At 41.6% G+C, this 23,143-nt stretch overlaps 1 protein-coding gene across 2 annotated transcripts in view; it reads left to right on the top strand.

The window, feature by feature from the left end:
• The window catches only part of GRIPAP1 (GRIP1 associated protein 1), a 195,825-nt gene extending 173,414 nt beyond the window's left edge, over positions 1-22,411 (top strand). For both annotated transcript variants that reach the window (XM_073599789.1, XM_073599790.1), the window contains one exon: positions 16,401-22,411. In XM_073599789.1, the coding sequence (XP_073455890.1) occupies positions 16,401-16,493 (93 nt within the window). In that variant the 3' untranslated portion in view covers positions 16,494-22,411. The remainder of the gene's footprint in view (positions 1-16,400) is intronic.
• The last annotated feature ends 732 nt before the right edge of the window (positions 22,412-23,143 follow it).

Genomic DNA, 23,143 nt, shown 5'->3' on the forward strand with positions numbered 1-23,143 from the left:
ACACACGATCGGAATTTCCGACAACGGATTTTGTTGTCGGAAAATCCAATGGAAAATGTGTGATGGAGCCTACACACAGTCAGAATTTCCGACAACAAGGTCCTATCACACATTTTCCATCGGAAAATCCGACCGTGTGTACGGGGCATTACAGTGTTTTATAAAGTGATCAAACATTAGGAAAGGTGCATTTATAGCACCTGTATAGCACTAAATGTGTTTGCTTTGTTTAGTTTTTATACCCAGATATACACTATCAGTCCATCCAAATGAACCTTTTTTTTCTGATACTGCACCAAGTTCTCATTCACAGTAGTGCCATTTATTGTGCATTTAAAGTAAATCTTTAAAATGAAAACTGAAATAGGAATACCCTCCAATCAAAAGGGGACTATTTTACTCACAGCAGACAATATGAACTCTCAAACACAAATTGTATAAAATGGTACTTTATTACATATCAAAAAGATAAAAAAAATAGAATCATAAAATGATTAGTGGCTTGTAAAAAAAGCAACACAATAGTTGTCAAAACCTTGACCAGAGAGTCGAAAATTGAGACGACGCATTTCGACAGTAGAAATTTGTATTATTCCTCAGGTGTGCTCATATAACAGGTACAAGGATATTCAAACTGTATTCAAATGCTTCAATGTACTCGGCCACATGGGGTAAAACCACACAGAAGTGGAAGTGTGCTGCAGCCTCCCAAGGAGACAGACCGAGAAAGAGGACCGCCAGAAACGGACCAGCCACTGGGCTCACCAGGCTGGAGAGCACCTCAATTTCACGTCCAAAAGGAAAGGTTGCCCAAAATGGGTGTTATGGGAGCCGGTATGGTTCATATTTTCAACGTAGAGACAAATTGAGAAAAAGTTAGCTTGGACTTTTTAGGCGCGACGAGACAAGATGTACAAAAATGTATATATTTTATTAAATAAACATAGCAAAAAATTCTTTGAATATTAAAATCCACATTAATAATACTAATTAGATTTAAAACTGTATATATAACCGATTTACGACTACATGGAATCCGACAGATACAAATATAATAACATTGTCGTAATGGATCCAGGAGTATGGCTATATTGCAGTGAAGTGATGTAGACTTGATCTTAGCTCTACATGTTACACGCCTTGCGCTTCTTCAGGAGCATCAGGAAGATGCCTAATGTGGAATGTATGGATAATAAGCTCACAGCTAAAAACAAGCCAGGAAAAAAAAGGCAAAATACACGCTACACTCATTTGGTGTTTACTACAGTGCCGGCTGGTGTTTTCGAGGGGCTCCCTGGGACAAGATTACTCAGCAGTATACTTGGTTTTCTGGATTGTGAGGGGAGGTTGCTACCTCTGATATTTTACTAATTGGGGCAATAATTTACTCTTACGTGGGGACTCCTCAGTGTGCCCGCTCCTTATCTGCCCCTCCCCCCCACCTCCCTTTCCCTCCCCTCACCTCTAGTCGCCTGCCATCTACTGAACTGATTTCCATACCTTAATTATCTTGAGGGGACTGTCTACTCCTCAACAGCCGCCCTGTATTTTGCCCTTTTTTTCCTGGCTTGTTTTTAGCTGTGATATTATACTCCATACATTCCACATTATATATCCTCCTGATGCTCCGGTAGAAGCGCAAGGCACGTAACATGTAGAGCTAAGATCAAGTCTATATCACTTCACTGCAATATAGCCGTACTCCTGGATCCATTGCGACAATGTTATGATATTTGTATCTGCCGGATTCCATGTAGTTGTGAATCGGTTATATACAGTTGCAAATCTAATTAGTATTTGACTTATTAATGTGGATTTTAATATTCAAAGAATTTCTTCTATGTTTATTTAATAAAATATATATATTTTTGTAAATCTTGTCTGGTCCTGCCTAAAATGTCCAAGCCCACTTTTTCCTAATTTTTCTAGAATTCATATAGTATGTGGCACCGGTTATTTATACAGTGTCCATAGTGCCACTATGTGTTGATACAGTTATTATTCAATAGTTTCATAGTAGTTCATAAGGTTGAATAAAGACAAAAGTCCATCCAGTTTAGCCTGACGTTATCTAGTTCACAATGCTGGGATTAGCTGAAGAACAGACAGCCAAAACTGAGCCACCAAACACAAACAGAAATTACCAATTTTATGTGCTGGCTGCCTTTGGTGGTTCAGCTTTGGCTGCCTCCCAGCATTGTGAATTAGATAACGCCAGCACATACCGGCTCCCATAACACCTATTTTTAGCAATCTTCCCAATGTTTTTTGGATATGAATTTGAGGCTTCCTCCTACTGTTGGTGACTCCAGTGGCTCCACTGGTCCGGGTGTGGCGAGCCTCTTTCTCTGTCATTCTCCTCGGAAGGTGGCAAAACACTTTCACTTCTGTGTGGTTTTATGCCTTGTGGCTGAGTACATTGAAGCATCTGAATACAGTTTGAATATCCTTGTACCTGTTATATAAGCATCCCGGAAGAAGAATCCAAATCCCTACTGTCGAAATGCGTCGGATATCTCATTAATTTGTTCTCTCTGGTCAAGGTTTTGACAACTACTATTGAGTTGCTTTATTTACAAGCCACTGACTTTTTTATGATTCTATTTTAAGTCTCTTTTTGATATGTAAAAAAGTACCATTTTATACAATTTGTGTTTGAGAGTTCATATTGTCTGCTGTGCCTATAATAGTCCCCTTTTTATTGGAGGGTACTCTTGTTTCTACTTCGATTGGGATAATGACACTCCCACAGCTCTCTACCATACATCTACTTCAAATGAAAACTATACGTTAGTTAGATTTACCAGATCATATTATTTTGAGTAAAAAAAAAAAAAAGTTGCTTCTCCCGAGCCCCCCATGCATCCAAAATCCTAGATAAAAATCAAATGGCCTCTCGCTGCCAGGAGCATTGTGGGTGTTTGCCGTCATTCACACTGAACGTGGGTTTGAAATTGTGCGAGTTCAGCTGAACTCGCACAATTTCAAACAGCCATTACAGTGCCAGTTCAGGGGGACAATTCGAAAAACATCTGTGCAGGTTCATGCACAGATGTCTATTGAAATTGCCCTCCGAAGTCGCCAAAAGTGGTGCAGGAACTACTTTTGGAAAAGTCGGCGTCGCACCGATTTGGACAGTGCCGTTGACAGCAATAGGCTGTGATTTAGCATGTGATTTGACATGTCAAATCAAGTGTCTAATTGTGCCAATTTGAACGGGGGCTGTCAGTCAGATCAACCCTTATTGGTCCAGGATAAGATAATCTGCAAAGCACAGCTGAGCCTGATTCTGTGTAATGAGCTAATTAATATGGCTCCACCCATGTACATACATAATTACAAACTATACATGGAAACAAAGCTTTTAAAGCTCATCTCTGATCTATATTCAAAATCCATATATTAATTCCCACTTGAATTTCCTTTTTTTTTCTAGCCTACTCCTATTAATCTGAACAACTTTGAAGTATCTAAACATGCTTTTTGAAGAATCCCACAAATTTTCTTACTTGAATTCTGTGAAACGTATTCACTATGCTCTGTAAGTAGGCACTGCTGTGGCAAATTTCACAGAACCTTCCTCCTGAACTACAGTGGAGCTAAGAGGAGACGTTTTAGGAGGTGGAGTAAAAACAGGAAGCAAGGTACCATGGGCTATGTAGTCCTTAGAAATGGAAAGTAAACCGCAGAGGAGAAGCTGCAAAAATGCAGGGAATCCAGGAAGCTGTTTAAAGTGATGGCCAGTAGACAGGCAGCACTCATAACATGAAAGGAGATTTTTCAAGTAAGCTTATATTGGATCGTCAATTCTAACTATTGTTTGTAATACTATTACAATGCTGATGTTCTAAAATGAGATTGTAAGCTACAGAACTCCTTTAAAAAGATAAAACACACCAATAAGTTTACTTACGTTAAACTGATTATCTTTCTCACTTTAATCCTCAAATATATAGAAAAGGCTTTAGGTGCTACTTTAAACAAAACTTTCAAACATATTTTTACATTTATATATCATTTTAACTTATTTACTTTCAGTGCCTTGAAAAAGTATTTTCCACATTTTGTCGTGTTACAACCAAAAATGTAATTGTATTTTATTGGGATTTTTATGTGATAGACCAACACAAAGTGGCACATAATTGTGAAGTGGAAGGAGAATGATAAATAGTTTTCTTTTTTTTTTTTTTAGAAATAAATATGTGAACCGTGTGGGGTGCATTTGTATTTAGCCCCCTTTACTCTGATAACCATAACTAAAATCTAGTGGAACCCAATTGCCTTCAGAAGTCACCTAATTGGTAAATAGAGTCCACCTGTGTGTAATTTAATCTCAGTAAGAATACAGCTGTTCTGTGAAGCCCTCAGAGATTTGTTAGAGAACCTTAGTGAATAAACAGCGTCACGAAGGCCAAGGAACACACCAGATAGGTCAGGGATAAAGTTGTGGAGAAGTTTCAAGCAGGGTTAGGTTATAAAAGAAAAAAGCTTTGAACAGCTCACGGAGCACTGTTCAATCCATCATCTGAAAATGGAAAGAGTATGGCACAACTGCAAACCTACGAAGACATGGCCATCCACCTATACTGACAGGCCGGGCAAGGAGAGCATTAATCAGAGAAGTAGCCTAGAGGCCCATGGTAACTCTGGAGGAGCTGCAGAGATCCACAGCTCAGGTAGTAGAATCTGTCCACAGGACAACTATTAGTCGTGCACTCCACAAATCTGGCCTTTATTGGAGAGTGGCAAGAAGAAAGCCATTGTTAAAAGAAAGCTATAAGAAGTCCTGTTTGCAGTTTGCGTGAAGCCATGTGGGGGACACAGCAAGCATGTGGAAGAAGGTGCTCTGGTCTCAGTAAGACCAAATTTGAAATTTTTGGCCTAAAAGCAAAATGCTATGTGTGGCGGAAAATAGGGATGCACTGAAATTTTGGCCGCCGAAACATATCGGCAAAAAATGGACTTTTCGGCAATTTGCCGAAAGAGAAACCACGCCCATAATGGCGCCGAAAATGGAGCGGGGCTTAGGCGGGGGCCCCCGCCTCTGGTGCCACCCATTACTGGGGTGTTATCAGGGCCAATCCTAGGCGGGTGCAGTTCACCTGGGCGCCACAGAGGTGGGAACGCTAAAGCGACAGAGTGCTCCCCTCCATCCTCCTCTCCTTGTCCATGTCGAGAGGCGGCTCTCCCCGCTGGTCGTCGCCGCTGCTGTGTTTCCCAAGCCTGTCCCCCCTCCCTCCTCCTGTCAGAGGAGGAGAGCAAAGCAGCCGGAGATCGGAGCGGCTGTCTGTGTGGAGAGAGACTAGCCGCTCAGTGATGTCGCTGAGGGGGCGGTCCGTGCCTGCAGTGACATGTGTTCTCCTCCTCTCTGTCTTAACTCCTGCCTGCTGCAATCTGTTCTCCACCTGTTCTCCCATCTGTTTTTATGTACCATAATGGAGGGGGGGGGTTTGTCCTGGGGGGGTCTGTACTAATGGAGGGGGATTGGTTTGTCCTGGGGGGGTCTGTACTAATGGAGGGGGATTGGTTTGTCCTGGGGGGGTCTGTACTAATGGAGGGGGATTGGTTTGTCCTGGGGGGGTCTGTACTAATGAAGTGGGGGTTTGTCCTGGGGGGGTCTGTACTAATGGAGGGGGATTGGTTTGTCCTGGGGGTTCTGTACTAATGGAGGGGGGGTTGTCCTGGGGGGTTCTGTACTAATGTAGGGGGGTTGGTTTGTCGTAGGGGGGTCTGTACTAATGGAGGGGGGGTTTGTCCTGGGGGGGTCTGTACTAATGGAGGGGGGTTTGTCCTGGGGGGGTCTGTACTAATGGAGGGGGACTGGTTTGTCCTGGGGGGTCTGTACTAATGGAGGGGGGTTGGTTTGTCCTGGGGAGGTCTGTACTAATGGAGGGGGGTTGGTTTGTCCTGGGGGGTCTGTACTAATGAAGGGGGGTGGTTTGTCCTGGGGGGGGTCTGTACTAATGGAGAGGGGTCTGTACTAATGGAGGGGGGGTGGTTTGTCCTGGGGGGGTCTGTACTAATGGATGGGGGTGGTTTGTCCTGGGGGGGTATTGCTGTGTCAGGTGAGAGGGTTGATCAGCCATTATCTACTAACGTCCAGGAACTGCAGTCTCTGACCATCTCCTGTACCAACTCTGCAGTCTCTGACCATCTCCAGTACTATGTCTGCAGTCTCTGACCATCTCCAGTACTATGTCCCCAGTCTCTGACCATCTCCTGTACCATATCCTCAGTCTCTGACAATCTCCTGTTCCGTGTCCCCAGTCTCTGACATTCTCCTGTACCATATCCCCAGTCTCTGACCATCTCCTGTGTAAAAATATTTTTTTAAAAAGAGTCATTTTCAGTATCGGTTTCGGTTTTCAGCCTAGTGTATTTTTCATTTTCGGTATCGGTTTCAGCACCAAAAAACCCATTCGGTGCACCCCTAGCGGAAAACGAGCACTGCACATCACCCTGAACACACCATCCCCAATGTGAAACATGGTGGTGGCAGAATCATGTTGTGGGGTTGCTCTTCGTCAGCAGGGACAGGAAAGCTGGTCAGAGTTGATGGAAGGAGCCAAATACAGGGCAATCTTAGAAGAAAACCTGTTAGAGACTGCAAAAGACTTGAGACTGGGGTGGAGGTTCACCTTCCAGCAGGACCATGACCCTAAACGTACAGCCAGAGCTACAATGGAATGGTTTTAGATCAGTGGTTCTCAACCCTGTCCTCAAGTACCCCCAACATGCCATGTTTTGGGAATTTCTCTTAAATAAAACAGCTGTCCAAAATACCAAGCCATTAACTCTGATTTAACCACGTGCCTACCAGGCACTTACACCCCCTTCCTGCCCAAGCCATTTTTCAGCTTTCAGCGCTGTCACTCTTTGAATGACAATTGCGCGGTCGTGCTACACTGTACCCAAACAAATTTTTTATCATTTTCTTCACACAAATAGAGCTTTCTTTTGGTGGTATTTAATCACTGCTGGGTTTTTTATTTTTTACAAAAAAAAAGACCAAAAATTTTGTCCAAAAAAAGTTTTTTACTTTTTTTTCTGTCAGTAAATTTTGTAATCAAGTAATTTTTCTCCTTCACTGATGTGCGCTGATGAGGCGGTACTGATGGGCACTGATAGGCTGAACTGGTGGGCATTGATGAGGTGGCACTGATGAGGCGGCACTAATATTCCGTACTTATGGGCACTGATAGGTGGCACTGTTAGGTGGCACTGTTAGGTGGCACTGATGGGCACTGTTAGGTGGCACTGATGGGCGCTAATAGACGGCACTGGTGGGCACTGATAGGCAGCATGGATAGGCGGTACTTATGGGCGACACTGATGGGCATTGATCGACAGCAGTGATGGGCATTAATGGGCAGCACTGGTAGGCGGCACTGATTGCCAGCACTGACTGGCATCGCTAATGGGCACTGATTGGTGGCACTTGTGGGCACTGATTGCTGGCATTGGTGGGCACTGTATGGCAACACTGTTTTACTATACTGTAATCAGGGCACTGATGATCAGTGCCCTGATTACATTCCTACATGTCCCCTTACGTGGAGATGCCGCTGATCGGCTCTCCTCGCCACTCACTCTGTCAGTGTGAGGCAAGGAGCGCCGATTACCGGCACTTCCTCGTTTACATGTGACCGTCTGTGATTGGACACAGCCGATCACATGGTTAAAGAGCCGCGGATGCGGCTCTTTACATAGATTTGGGTCGCGCCATGTGCTAGCAACATGGCGCGGCCGCCACGCTGCGCGCGAGAGCGACCGTTCTGGGATGCCGTCATATGGGACACCATCCCAGAATGAGAGCCGCACCGCCCCGCAGTCATTTGATGGTGGGCAGGCTGCAACCAGTTAAAGCACCTGTGCAAGATAAAGGAAAACCTGCAAACATGGCCTGTTGGGGGTACTTGAGGAAAGGGTTGAGAACCACTGGTTTAGATCCAAGCATATTCATGTGTTAGAATAGTCCAGTCAAGGTCCAGACCTAAATCCAATTTAGAATCTGTGGCAAGATTCAAAAATTGCTGTTCAGATGTTCTCCATCCAGTCTGACAGAGCTTGAGCTATTTTGCAAAGAAGACTAGGCAAAAATTTCACTCTCTAGATGTGCAAAGCTGGTAGAGACATCCCCAAAAAGATTTGCACCTATAATTACAGAGAAAGGTGGTTCTACAAAGTATTAACTCAGGGGGGCTGAATACAAATGTATGCCACACTTTTCACATATTTATTTGTAAAAAAAAAAATTGAAAACCATTTATCATTTTCCTTCTACTTCACAATTATGTGCCACTTTGCGTCGGTCTATCACATAAATTCCCCAAAATAACATTTACCTTTTTGTTTCTAACATGATAAAATGTGGAAAATTTCAGGGGTGTGAATACTTTTTCAAGGCACTGTAAGTATGTATTACTGAGTACTACTGAGTTTTGCTGCTTTTTTCATTGTGCAAAATCATAGTAGGGATTCCGCTTTAAGTTTTGACCTAATTTTCAAAATCTCATCTCTAAGGAAAATGTGAATGAGAGAGAACATTTGCTGTGCTTATGTGATGGTGTCCATTTATATAACATTTAGATGAAAGAAACACCCATATTAGGCTACAGTGCAGTCATTATTGCTATTACTTAATGCTTTTTAGAGAACATAATGGCCAGGAGAAGATGATATTAAACAAATCCCTGCAAATGTAATATTCTTCTTTGTATTCATTTAATATTTTACAGCTTGAAAATGTGATGTTGCTGTTTTTCATGGTATAATTTGCACAACCTTAAAACAAGCTTGTGGATGAGAAAAATATGACCGTACGAACATCAGCAACAGGTAGCAAACGGCCACTGTAAGCCTGGTGCTTCTCAATGGAACTTCTATGTATGCTGTCTGTGAGCTTAAAGGAAACCTGTACAGAGATGTTAATGCAGGCTGCCATTGCTGACCACCTTATAAAATACTAATTTCCTGTCTGTCTTTTACTTTTAGAGTCACTCACTTGAAAAAAAAAAACATGCAGAGTGGAAAGCAATGCTGAGAGGGCTGATATCGAAAAGCCAGGCAACTAGCATTTTCTAAAGTGGAGGTCATAAATGGCGGCATCTGTATTCTCTCAGTGCAAGCCTACTTAAACTGAAGTCCTGCAGACCATACCTACTAGGTGCATCCTTAAATAGGATCACACTTTTGGTTCTCTTGGGGGACACCAGTGGCAAAACTATCCTAATATCTGAATTTTCTGATCTATCTGCATGCCATAGCCAATCAAAAGTGTTTTCACCCTGCCATTGTGTTTCATTACTGAAAATGCATGCAGGAGAAATGAGACTCTGGGCAGGCATGAACTTCAACTGGGTGATCTTATAGCTAGAATCCCCCAATAGATGTAAAAAGTTAGGGGAGCCAGCTTCACCCATCAGCCGCCACCCGTGCCTGAAATGTCTGTTGTGGGTGGACTGATTGTTTACATATCCATGCTGATACACAGGCTTTTAGCAACATAATGGCTCAGTGGTTAGGCCTAGTCTTGCAGCAATGGTGTGCAGACTCCCACCAGGAAATGCATAAACCTTGTATGTTCACCGTGTGTTTGTGGGCATTTACTCCCATATCTGCATTGACTTATCTGAGCGTGGTTGCAATAAGCTCTAATTATATAAATAGATGTAGAATGTTAATGTTTCTCTTGTCTTTTCCTGGTCTTTGAACCTGTGCAAATGTGATCAGATGATCATTCTGCCAAATAGATATTTATGTTGCATGTGGTTGGGTAATCATCTGCCCTGGATCTTTCTATCCTGAGTGCATTCGACCTTCTGTATCTGAGAGGCCCATTACTAAGTCCTTGTCCTGCTGTTGGTGAATGATGGAGAAAGAATCCGGCAGGCTGGTTGTGCCCAAGTTGATCGATTGATCAACTTGGTACATTTAGCCTGCCTATTAATGGTTGGTATCTCGCCCAGTTCCTGTTGAGCCGGCCGAGATTCAAACCATGCATGGCCGGCCGTAATTTTGAAAAATTTTTTTTTTTTTTTGCTGTTCATTGTATATTTAGTCACCATACAGTATTTTATTAGCACTGCACTATATTCACTAAAACATACTGGTAGGTGAACTGGCCTCCACCCCAAAATAACACAATGTGTATCTAAATAACTGTGGTGGGATCATTTTTGTTTGTATTCTCACTGGTAGACTGGACTGATGCAAATAAATCATTGTTCTTTGTAAAAACAATAATGAATATGTTGGCTGTCTGCAAATCAATAAAATGCTTACGGTTGCTGGATTTGTAATATGCAAGTGTAGGCGCAATAAACTGGAAAAAGGCAGTAGAAAAAAACCCTAACCCCCAGAACTGGTATATATGAATGAAAAGAGAGACCAAATGTATCTCTAATAAAAAGCATTTAAAACTTAGGGAGTATAAAAACATATAAAAGCAAATACATAAAAAGAGCCACAGTGGTGGATATATATACAACTCCTGGCAAAAATGATGGAATCACCAGTCCCTGAGGATGTTCCTTCAGTTGTTTATTGTTGTAGAAAAAAAGCAGATCACAGACATGGCCAAAAACTAAAGGCATTTCAAATGGCAACTTTCTTGCTTTAAGAAACACTAAAAGAAATCAAAAAAAATAATTGTAGTGGCCAGTAAGGCTCGGTTCACACTGGGGCGACTTGTCAGGCGACCTAGTCGCCTGACAAGTCGCCTCCCGTTCTGTGCTATGGAACCGTTCTAATCGGAGCGACGCAAGTCGCTCCGACTTAGAAAAAGGTTCCTGTATTACTTTGGGGGCGACTTGGGGCGACTTGCATAGACTTCTATGCAGAAGTCGTCTCGCAAGTCGCCCCGGCAGTCGTTTGCAGGTCGCCTCGCTGAGGCGACCTGCAAGTCGTGCCGCCCATGTGTGAACCGAGCCTAACAGATTTATAGAACAAGCACAGGTAATAAATTATGGAATCACTCAATTCTGAGGAAAAAATTATGGAATCACCCTGTAAATTTTCATTACAAACACTAACACCTGCATCAGATTAAATCTGCTTGTTAGTATGTAGGTAAAAAGCAGTGATCACACCTTGTAGAGCTGTTGCAACAAGTGGACTGACATGAAACATGGCTCCAACACCAGAGATGTCAATTGAAAAAAAGGAGAGGATTATCAAACTCCTTAAAGAGAGTAAATCATCACGCAGTGTTGCACAAGATGTTGGTTGTTCACAGTCGGCTGTGTCTAAAACATAGACCAAATACAAACAACATGGGAAGGTGGTTAAAGGCAAGCATACTGGTAGACCAAGGAAGACATCAAAGCGTCAATACAGAAAACTTAAAGAAATATGCTTTGAAAACAGAAAATGTACAACAAAACAAATGAGGAACAAATGGGAGGAAACTGGAGTCAACATCTGTGACCGAACTGTAAGAAACCGCCTAAAGGAAATGGGATTTACATACATAAAAGCTAAAAGAAAGCCATCTCTAACACCTAAACACAAAAAAAACAAGGTTACAATGGGCTAAGGAAAGGCAATCGTGGACTGTGGATGATTGGATGAAAGTCATATTCAGTGATGAATCTCGAATCTGCATTGGGCAAGGTGATGATGCTGGAACTTTTGTTTGGTGCCATTCCAATGAGATTTATGCAGACGACTGTCTGAAGAAAACATGCAAATTTCCACAGTCAATTATGATATGGGGCTGCATGTCAGGTAAAGGCACTGGGGAGATGGCTGTCATTAAATCTTCAATAAATGCACAGGTTTACTTTGAAATTTTGGACACTTTTCTTATCCCATCTATTGAAAGGATGTTTGGGGATGATGAAATCATTTATCAAAATAATAATGCATTTTGCCATAGAGCAAAAACTGTGAAAAAATTCCTTGAAGAAAGACACATAAGGTCAATGTCATGGCCTGCAAACAGTCCGGATCTCAATCCAATTGAGAATCTGTGGTGGAAGTTAAAGAAAATGGTCCATGACAAGGCTCCAACCTGCAAAGATGATTTGGCAACAGCAATCAGAGAAGGCTGGAGCCAGATTGTTGAAGAGTACTGTTTATCACTCATTAAATCAATGCCTCAGAGACTGCAAGCAGTTATAGAAGCCAGAGGTGGTGCAACAAAGTACTAGTGATGTGTTGGAGTGTTATTTTGTTTTTCATGATTCCATAATTTTTTCCTCAGAGTTGAGTGATTCCATAATTTATTCCCTGTGCTTGTTCTATAAATCTAACTGTTACTGGCCACCACAATTATCTTATTTTTCTTGATTTCTTTTGGTGTTTCTTAAAGCCAGAAAGTTGCCATTTGAAATGCCTTTAGTTTTTGGCCATGTCTGTGATCTGCTTTTTTTCTACAACAATAAACAACTGAAGGAACATCCTCAGGGACTGGTGATTCCATCATTTTTGCCAGGGGTTGTATTATATCAAAGTCATGTGTATGCAGGAAAAGAAGTCCAAAGGTCCAAAAACCAGGACAATGAGTCCACATGTAGGGCTGCCTTCACCGGGAACTGAAACCAGGTTCTCAAATCCTGAGGAAAAGCAAAAGAAAGAGAGACGCCTCTAAGTGTAGACTTAAAACAATTTATTCATAAAAACTTGTATCAATCACACTCACATGTGAAATATCCATCATAGGAAGTACCATCAGGTCAGTCATGAGGCTCCTGTCAGCTAGCTAGACGCTCTGCCTGCGTGTGGAGAGGCACCGCTATGATGTTATGCCGGCCACGGTGACAACGGGAACCAGAACGAGGCTCGGAGCGCAGGTGGATAGCGGGCGAGGAGAGATGACGTTACTGGTAAGCGGTGCGTTTTCTGGGCGTACGGGCTGTGGTGACGTGACAGCCGCGCCCCTTCATCAAGCTGTGGATGGATAGAACTAATTTGATTCTTATGGCCCTTAGTTCTATCCATCCACAGCTTGATGAAGGAGCGCGGCTGTCACGTCACCGCAGCCTATACGCCCAGGAAACGCGTCGCTTACCAGTGACGTCATCTCTCCTCGCCCGCTATTCACCTGCGCTCCGAGCCTCGTTCTGGTTCCCTTTGTCACCGCGACTGGCATAACATCCTAGCGGTGCCTCTCCAGGCAGAGCGTCTAGCTAGCTGACAGGAGCCTCATGACTGACCTGATGGTACTTCCTATGATGGATATTTCACATTCACATGCCTTTTGATGACTTCCCAAATGTGAGTGTGATTGAAACAAGTTTTTATGAATAAATTGTTTTAAGTCTACACCTAGAGGCGTCTCTCTTTCTTTTGCTTTTCCTCGGTTGCTGGATTTGGCCTTTTTTGTAATCAGATATTCCTTATTTGAACAAAAAGTTCAATTTGTAGATACTGTATATGAGTAGGTGGTGCTGCGCTGATCCTTAGTGTAAAAACAGGTGAACATAAGATAATAAATAATAATAATCAATGCGCTAGGTAGGAAAGTGGTGAAATGGTGTAAACGTGGGGGATAATGTGTATTAAAAAATGTTCATTTAAAAGTTCAATATCTTCAATAGTGCATAAAGAATGACATAAATATACTCAAATAAAATAACACTTCAATTGCCTAAAAATAAAATCCACATAATTACAATATAATAACGTGATACTATCAAAGCACCAGTGACTAGCTCTAAATTTAAAAAAGAATAGGGTGCATAATAAACGTACATTTATACTTGGACCAGCGAAATGTACAGTGCGGACAAAAGGTGCTATGTGCAACTCAAAATTGGAGGAATAGTGACTGGCTGTTTCTATATAAAGTGCATATTGTGCATGTTGACATCAAATAATGAATAAAGGTGAAAGGTATTAAAAAAAAAAAAAAAAAAAAAAAACCTTTTAAATATAATGTGACAGTAACGTGCTAACATGCACACGTTGCAATTCAAGTGCTAAAAAACGCATTCATATGATGCTCAAGAACAATCCTTGTGTATGGTTGTGACAGCAACGTCCTGGCATGCACACGTTGCAGTTAGAGTGCTGGGGTGAATCACATCTAATTTTTTCTTCGTGTGCTAGACACTTTGGTGGGTAATAGCCCCTTACCTTCAGGTAATGGGGCAAAAGCAGGTAACAAAAGAGCTGTTAAGGGCGTCCGCCTATGGGTTCCAGCGCGTCCCTCTCTATCCTGGATCCTGGGTTGGAGTTCCCTCAGGTGTAATGCAGGGGGGTTGTAATCATAGGGGGTAATCAACAGAAGAGAAACCCAATAGTGTAATCCAGTTTAAAACGTAATACTCTTTATTGTAAAAATGCAGGTACTCACATAAAGATTGAGAAGCAATAATAACAATCCAACGAGCAGCGAGCTCGTATGCCTCTGTCTGTGTTTGCAGCCTGTCTCGTCCCTACGCGTGACGTCACACCACGTGACTTCATCACCCCTGATGATAGAGAGGGACGCGCTGGAACCCATAGGCGGACGCCCTTAACAGCTCTGATGTGATTCACCCCAGCACTCTAACTGCAACGTGTGCATGCCAGGATGTTGCTGTCACAACCATACACAAGGATTGTTCTTGAGCATCATATGAATGCGTTTTTTAGCACTTGAATTGCAACGTGTGCATGTTAGCACGTTACTGTCACATTATATTTAAAAGGTTTTTTTTTTTTTTTTTTTTTTAATACCTTTCACCTTTATTCATTATTTGATGTCAACATGCACAATATGCACTTTATATAGAAACAGCCAGTCACTATTCCTCCAATTTTGAGTTGCACATAGCACCTTTTGTCCGCACTGTACATTTCGCTGGTCCAAGTATAAATGTACGTTTATTATGCACCCTATTCTTTTTTAAATTTAGAGCTAGTCACTGGTGCTTTGATAGTATCACGTTATTATATTGTAATTATGTGGATTTTATTTTTAGGCAATTGAAGTGTTATTTTATTTGAGTATATTTATGTCATTCTTTATGCACTATTGAAGATATTGAACTTTTAAATGAACATTTTTTAATACACATTATCCCCCACGTTTACGCCATTTCACCACTTTCCTACCTAGCGCATTGATTATTATTATTTATTATCTTATGTTCACCTGTTTTTACACTAAGGATCAGCGCAGCACCACCTACTCATATACATTTATCTAAAAGGTCAGGTGTTCACCTTATCGGTGTATGCGGCTTTTCCACCCTTAGCCTCTTCCATAACAGATAGCGCGGGAATAATTTCTCTTATTTATTGTAGATACTGTAGCTTTCATCAAAACACTACATACATTTCAAAAGGAAAAGAGATTCTGGTCTGTAGGATCATTAAAAGAACAAGTATTGCAGGGGAGAAAAAAAATATAAAACAAAATTATTTATTCATCCTCTTTCCCTTCTTTCATTTGGTAACCAGGAGGGAATGTAAAACCGTTCAAACTCTACATTGTTCGTGGTCACCCTAATATGATAAACAGATACACAACATTTCAGTAAGACTTTCAGTCTTGGTACCCATAAATAAGGTAACATTAACATGTTACAGAAATGATCTGTAATGTTATCTAACCATTTCTGAACAACCTAGTCTTCAGCATATTATGCATATGTAGCATTTTTATTAATTTGGCTATATCATCAAGGTATAGACTAGCTTTTTATTGTATAGGTGTTTTTTGTTGGGGTTTTTGAGTCTAGAGTTAATAAAGAGTGTCCCCCTGACTGACTCATTCATCACAATAGTCTATTTTAGTCTATCAAGAGGGCAAGCATAGGGGAATCTAGCCATTGTGCCCAGAGCTTGTAAACTTTTGGAGGGAACCCTCTGTGCTGATACGTAAGCTTTTCCCTTTCCAAAATGGTATTGATGGAGGCTTTCCATTAACAGAATGTGGGAGGGGCAGGGGAGACCCATTTTTTCGCAGTCCGTTTTCGTGCTAAGAAAAGTAATCTTGTGATTGGTAGTTGCAAGGATTCAGGAACAAGAGATTCGCGGAGGATACTTAGTATGGCTATGCATGGGTCTAATGGTAATTGTGTTGAGTAGAACATGTTCAGAATATTATGCAGATGTAGAATTTTTATTAATTTGGAGTGTTCATGTTCAGAGTTTGGAAAATGGATTCCCAGTATCTGAACAATTTTGAGCATCTCCAAAGTATGTGTATGAGGGTTTCTTCCATGGACCCATCTGAGAAAGCAGTGGTGAAGGGATACTTTTAATTTTGCCATATATGATTGTGTTTGTAGAGTGTGTTGTAGGTATTGGAGAAAGGTATGTTTTGTGAGGAAAAAACTCTTCCTGTAGGGTTTGGTAAGTTTTTAGGGTTTTAGATTAGGCCCTTTTAGGGGATACAGGGGAGTAAAAGCACTAGGGATGGAATTTCTTTCAGTGGAATAATAAAGTAACTTGTGTCTCCCATACAGGATCTGGAGGCCCTTTCCCAGGAGATTGTTCGCCTCAGCAAGGAATGTGTCACCGCCGCACATGAGAGCCCCACCACTGGCTTGGCAAGCTGAAGTCTGGACTCCAGCACTGTTCAAACCATCTCTAATAGTGAACTCTTCTATCCAGCTCCATTCAGTTTACCTGTTAATGGCACATTTCCCCCCAGTTTTAGTTTGAATCCACCCTCTGTGCTCATGCATTCCTCATGTTTTTTGTGTCCCCATTTTAAAGTTAGTCGTCCTAAAAAGGATTTTCTTTTTGTACGGTGAGGGTGGTCATGGCGCACTACTTCAGGTTACAATGTACAGAAGAATTTGCACAGATCTCATCTGAATACTGAAGAGATATACATATATATATATATATTGGGAGAAATTGTTCCTGATGTTTCTTTATTCTTTTAGTTGTGTTTTTTTGTTCGTTTTTTTTCTGCTTTTGGCTGCCCTTCAAAAATGTGTTTTTGCTGGTCTTTTTACATGATCTTTTGCTGTGTGTCCAAAATATCCAGAACCTCTGGGCAGACAGCCTTCAAATCTTATGTAATTGCACTGTCTATCCTTCCTAGAGCTTTCTGATTGGGCTTATTTAATGCAGAACTGCCATATCGTTCATAAAATATGTCACAATGCAGTTTACCTGTGTGAAAAGCCTCAGGCAGAAGCCATTCTTCTCTGACTCCTGGGCTTGAAGCTACTTCCATCTTCATCATGAGAGGGAATAGAAACCTGAGAGATGTTGTGAAGATGGGACTTTTGAGGCACAACATTTTACAAAAATTGAAATTTTTATTACACATACAACATATATATACATTTTCACTTTTCACAAATACCATAAAAACCCCAAAAATTGAAAATGACTAATATCATGATATATCTTTTCTAAAGGTACTGATTTTCTATGGCCCAACATATTTCCTGGACATAGTTCACTTCTTCAGAAGCTGTCAGTATCTTTGTGTACAGAGAATAATCTAAATGAAATACAGAATACATTCATTCATTGTCTATATCAGTGTTTCTCAACCTTTATTTGGTGAAGGCAAAATCTGGAGGAACCCCATTCTAAAATGTGAAAAACGATACCAACAGTTTTACATAACACCACAACATCCACACATGTGATACCCAATTTTACAGGTTACTTATTCTCCCAAAGCAAATACACCTTTGCAAACTGGTACTTACTAGTACTCCATTGTTTCTCTTCTCCCTCAGTTTCCCTCCATCTCTCAGCTAATGTGACCCCAGTGCTAACAGATAGGGGCAGGAGGAGGGGTAAACAAGGATGCTGTGCAGGTATTTGATGTCCTCCTTATTATCTGATGACATCATTGGTTGTTAGGACGCTGGCGCCTGGAAGGTTTTAATGGTGCACAATGAAAACCTGTGGCTTTGTGTAACTAAAAGGCAGGCTTGACCCACCCGCTGGCTTGTAAACAATTTTGGGACAATTTTTAGGCTTTTTGCCCTTTTTCCTCTTTTTCCCCTGAAGAAATCTGAAGACACCCTGGTTGAAAAAGGTTGGTCTATATCATTCCATTGTATACCCATAAGTGACCATCCCAGATAGACTGTCTAAGTGAGGGGAGAGACCCGGGGTATACAATGGGATGATATAGACAATGAATGTATTAATTAGGTTATTTCTTTTCGATTATTTTCTGTACACAAAGATACGAACGGCTCCTGAAGAAGTAGACTATGTCCAGGAAACGTGTTGGGCCATAGAAAATCGGTACCTTTGGAAAGGATATATCATGATGTTAAAGTCATTTAAACTTTTATGGTATTTTGTAATAAAAAAAATTATATAGCAAATGCCACTTTTTTTTATGTTATACTTGTAATAAAAATTTGCATTTTATGTAAAATGTTGTGCCTAAAAGTCCCATCTTCACAACGTCTTTTAGGTTTATATTGTTATAGGGATGTGGCACTTAATATATTTTAAACTCTTTTATGAGAAGAAATGGGTTAAAGGGTATATAGAGTATGTCATGAAGAGAATAATGAGAATGCTAGTTCCCTGGGTCTCACCCTAATGCTTTGGCTTCAATTATGTCACTGAACCAAAACAAATAAAGATGGGGAACACATTGTATGCAGTGTGACTGTTCTGGGTTTGTGATTAAGGCCTGGTTCGCACCTATGCATTTTTTAGTGCATTTTCAGTTTTGCAGAAACACACTACAGTCCATTTAACATCGTTTCCTATGGCTGTCGTTCACATTTGTGCATTTTATGGAAAGGGCCAGGGACTTTCTTTTTCTGGTTTTTGGTTCCATAGACTTCAATGGATGAAAAGCATGTATTGAAAAAATGCACCTGCAATATGCAAACTGCAACCTGCATAGGTGTGAATCAGGACTTAACAGTATTTGTCAGATACAGCCATGCAACTAGCATGTTTAGAAGGAGGTCAGCATTGACAGCCCCATAATTCTGTCACTTTAAGCTTTACTGCCTGAAAACCATATGTATGGAGTGAAAGGAGGAGAACGCCAAGCATTAGGGGCTGGTCCAGATGAAAAATCTTTATTTCTCACAATAGGAGCGTCTTTCAAAAGTTGACAGCCAACATAACAAGGGGGTATGCACAAATCTCTCTTCATCAGGGCTTAGTTTTATTGTGCAGGTGGAATCTAGGTGAGTGGTTACTCCTGAGTTTGATTCATTTGTGAACCGTGGTAAGAAGCTCACCGTCTATCTGCCTTGAAACTTATATATGTCCTAGAAGTTGGAAAATCTCAGCTTCCTTGTGAGGCTTCTGCTTAGTGATCGATTTCCTAAAATTTGTATTGCTTATCTAGCTAACTAACGTTTGACCTCACCAGGGACCTTCCCCAAACATGCTGCTGCAGTAAAATTAAACTTGTAGAAGTTAGGTACTTCACCCATGCAATTTTCATTCCTTCAACAATGAATTAAAGGAAAGAAAATCTCTCGATTTCCCCATCAACATAGTGTTGATGGGGGGAATCCCTCCCGCTGTGCTATTGTATTCTGACATCGATTGACTTCAGTAAAACCAGCCTGCCTATAGATGGATCGAAATTTGGACAATTCCTGCTGAACCAGAAACATTTTGATCCGTCTATGACTGACTTAAGTCTTCCCAAAATGTCTATGCTGCTTATCATGTGTTAAGGGTCCCCTGCAGGACAGTGTGATTTACTTGTGCTTAGCATAATGGGAAGATTTAGGAAGGAGAGGGTGTACCAAACCTCTGCTGCATTTTACAAGACAACAGAGGTATGCTGCTATTAGAGGATACATGAATAGCCATCTGATTTTCTTGAGAGCAGGTTCACTTTAATAAAGAGCAATCTTCTCTAACCAGTAGCTGTAAAATGCAGGTACAGTGAGTTAATACACATTGCACAACATGACTTTTTGCTCTGAATAAGGCTGGCCATACACTATATAATTTTCTTGTACATTTTTCCTTTTGATTTAACAAAACCATATAATATGAGGTCAAACCTAAACATTTTCAATTTGCATGCAATCAGGCAGGCCCTTGCACTACATATCTGAAGGTAAATCTAAAGGAAAGTCAATAAGAAAATTGTATAATGTATGGCCAGTTTAAGTCTGTGTGTGTCTGCAGCAGACCTTGTTTATCAGACATCCATGCACAAGAAAAAATGTACATAGTGCAGCTAAGGTATAACCTAGAAAAAGTGTTGCCCCTGACAGCCAAACAGCATCTGTAATTGTTGTTCAACAAAAGAAAATATGCTAAGAAGAGGGGAGACCACAGAGTTGACCTGATCAGTGGACTGCTGCTCCTTCATTGTCCAGTCAGCATGTTACCATAAGTAATCTAATTGTAACAGAGCTCACTCTTCTGGTTTATAGTGGCAGAAGTGTATGAATCCCAAGACAAGCTAAACAATAGGATTACAGTTTTTTTTGCCGCTAGTTTGTGCATATACTGTATGTGTAAGCATGCATATGTGTGATGTTGATGATAAAAATGGATCTCTCATTCCAGGATATGTATAGATCACTATTGAAAATTCAGGTCAAAGCAACAGGTTCACTTTAAAAGAAAAGTTTGGGGTTCTTATGTTTTTGTTTTTTTTTAAATCATACTTACCTAGATGGATGCATCATCAGTCAGTCCCCACCGGCTCTAAAACTGAGAACTGAGCGATCAAAGACTGCTGATCGCTCGGTTCTCAGTGCTGTGTCAGCAGGGAGCTCGTGACTGCCAGTCACTGGCTTTCTGCTCTGTCCCCCCTCACTGTAGCACTGAGCTGTGGAGGGGCGGGAGTGGCTGGCTCAGGCTCTCAGCAGCTCGCTTAGAGGCTGAGCTGGGTGCCGGGCCAGGCATCTGGGTGGATGCCGACCATATGGTCGCAATCTTTCCCCAGCCCGGACTGGCCTGTGACGTCAGCCGACAGCGAGTTGTCTGCTGAAAATTGGTCACAGGAGTGCAGAACGAACTGCACTCCCGTGATCCACAGCTTTGGCTGTACTTCTCCTTTAATGCCGAGTACACACGAGCGGAATTTCCGTCGGAAAAATCTTGGATGGTTTTTCCGACGGAATTCCGCTCAAGCTTGGCTTGCATACACACGGTCACATGAAAGTTCGCTGAACTTTTGATTGTCAAGAACGCAGTGAGGTACAACACTACGACGAGCCGAGAAAATGAAATTCAATGCTTCCGAGCATGCGTCGAAATTTTGCGCGTCGGAATTGCTACAGACGATCAGAATTTCCGATCGGAACTTTTTCCAACTGAAAAATTGAGAACATGCTCTCAGTCTACTGCTGGCTGGAATTTGGCCAGCAAAAGTCCGATGGAGCATACACACAGTCTCATTTTCCGACCAAAAGCTCTCATCGGTCTTTTGCTAGCCGAATTTCCGTTCGTGTGTACGCGGCATAAGTCTTGACCCTCCCAACACCAGCCTATAATTGCCTTCACTTCTCGCCCACAGCATTCCTTTTGCCACTGCGGAAGGAGAAATTCCTGGTACCCTTGGGTATGGGACATTCATTCATATGACAGGGCTGGTGACTGGCTGCTCAAACTAACAGTGCCATCACATGGGGTGGGAAGATGGTCCTCAGTCTTGCGAAAACTCCAAACAGGATTAACTTGGATTTTACACTGGGAAGTATAGGGCAACCTGGGGGTGGAATTAAAAGTGAACTTGTTGCTTTGCCCTACATAGGCAAAGCCTAGGTTCACCTTAAAGCTTGTAATGAGGAGGACATGGCTTTGACTGGGGCAAATGAGGAAGGTAGGAACAGAGATCCATGAAAAAAATGTCCTATGATGGACCCCCTATAGGCCTATACCAATTGTCTCTCTGCAGGAGGTAATTTTGTCTAATAAATATATCCAAAATAAGTCCTTGCCTTGCAGAAAAAACTGATGAATAACATATTTCAAAAGCCACAGATCCATCTTGTGACATAACAGTGTAATATGCCCATGAGCTTCAGATATTGTATATTAGATTATGTAATGTAACGGAGCAATCTGTTATATATTTACAGGTCATGGTGCATTTAATATACATAACAGATTGCTCTATACTGTATTATCTTATGGCATGGTGCATTAAGTATATATATATATAGTAGAACAATCTGTGATATATTTAGTGCACCATGACCTGTAAAATGACTTGTATATATATTTGTATGTGAATTTGTGTATCTATATCTTATTGCAATGACAAAAGCGGACCATTACTGTACACTGGAGATGATGCCAAGGCCTTGTGACAGATTTGTTTTAATAAATGCTTCTCTTCACACATAACTTCCTTTGTAAACTATGGTGTGGACAGGCATTGATTTGACGAGCAAAGTGTGTTTGAGAGGCATTGTGTGTTTTGCAGCTGGCAGTGGAAGTCGCAGGAAGGATGCGCGCCAAAACAGCCATATCGCTAAATCACGCATGCTCCCTGCCAGCGCAGGAATACAACATGTATGTAACTGGAAATAAAGTATTCAAAATTCAACCTGTTGTTGATTCATATTCTCTAATGTATTAACGGTGCTTTAATGCTGGCTTATACTGATGTGGTGCAGTAAACCGCAAGTGATTCGGACGGGAATTGCACCGCATTCATGTCCAAATCGCATGCGATTCTTTGCAGTGCAATTTGAGCCCATTTGTTTTGTATGGTCAAATTGCTTTGCACCCACACAAAAAAGGTGCATGCACATTTTTTGCCGCACTGGAAAAATTCGATGCGATTTCAGCCAGTCCCACTGCTTTTTAACTGCTTGCCAAGCAGCCGCTGTCATTATACTGATGCAGGTTGGCACGGCTGAGCTATAAAAGCTTTAAGAGCTATAGGGGGCGCGACGCCAGAGCTGATGCACGTGGCTGGCGGCCGCAATGTCCACCCGCGATCGCTCCTCAGAGAGCCAGAATGGGGATCTGTCAATGTAAACAGACAGATCCCCCGTTTTGTCAGGGAAGTAGAGCAAGATCTGCTGTTCCCAGTGATCAGGAACAGCGATCTCTCTTCTCCCTGTCAGTCCCATCCCCCCACAGTTAGAAACACCTCCCTAGGGAACACTTAACCCCTTGATCGCCCCCCAGTGTTAACCCCTTCCCTGCCAGTGACATTTATACAATAATCAGTGGCTATTTATAGTACTGATCGCTGTATAAATGTCAATGGTCCCAAAAAAGTGTCAGATCTGTCTGCTGCAATGTCACAGTCACGCTTAAAATCACTGAT

This window comes from Aquarana catesbeiana, linkage group LG09 (assembly GCF_042186555.1).
Source record: "Aquarana catesbeiana isolate 2022-GZ linkage group LG09, ASM4218655v1, whole genome shotgun sequence".
Lineage (NCBI taxonomy): Eukaryota > Metazoa > Chordata > Amphibia > Anura > Ranidae > Aquarana > Aquarana catesbeiana.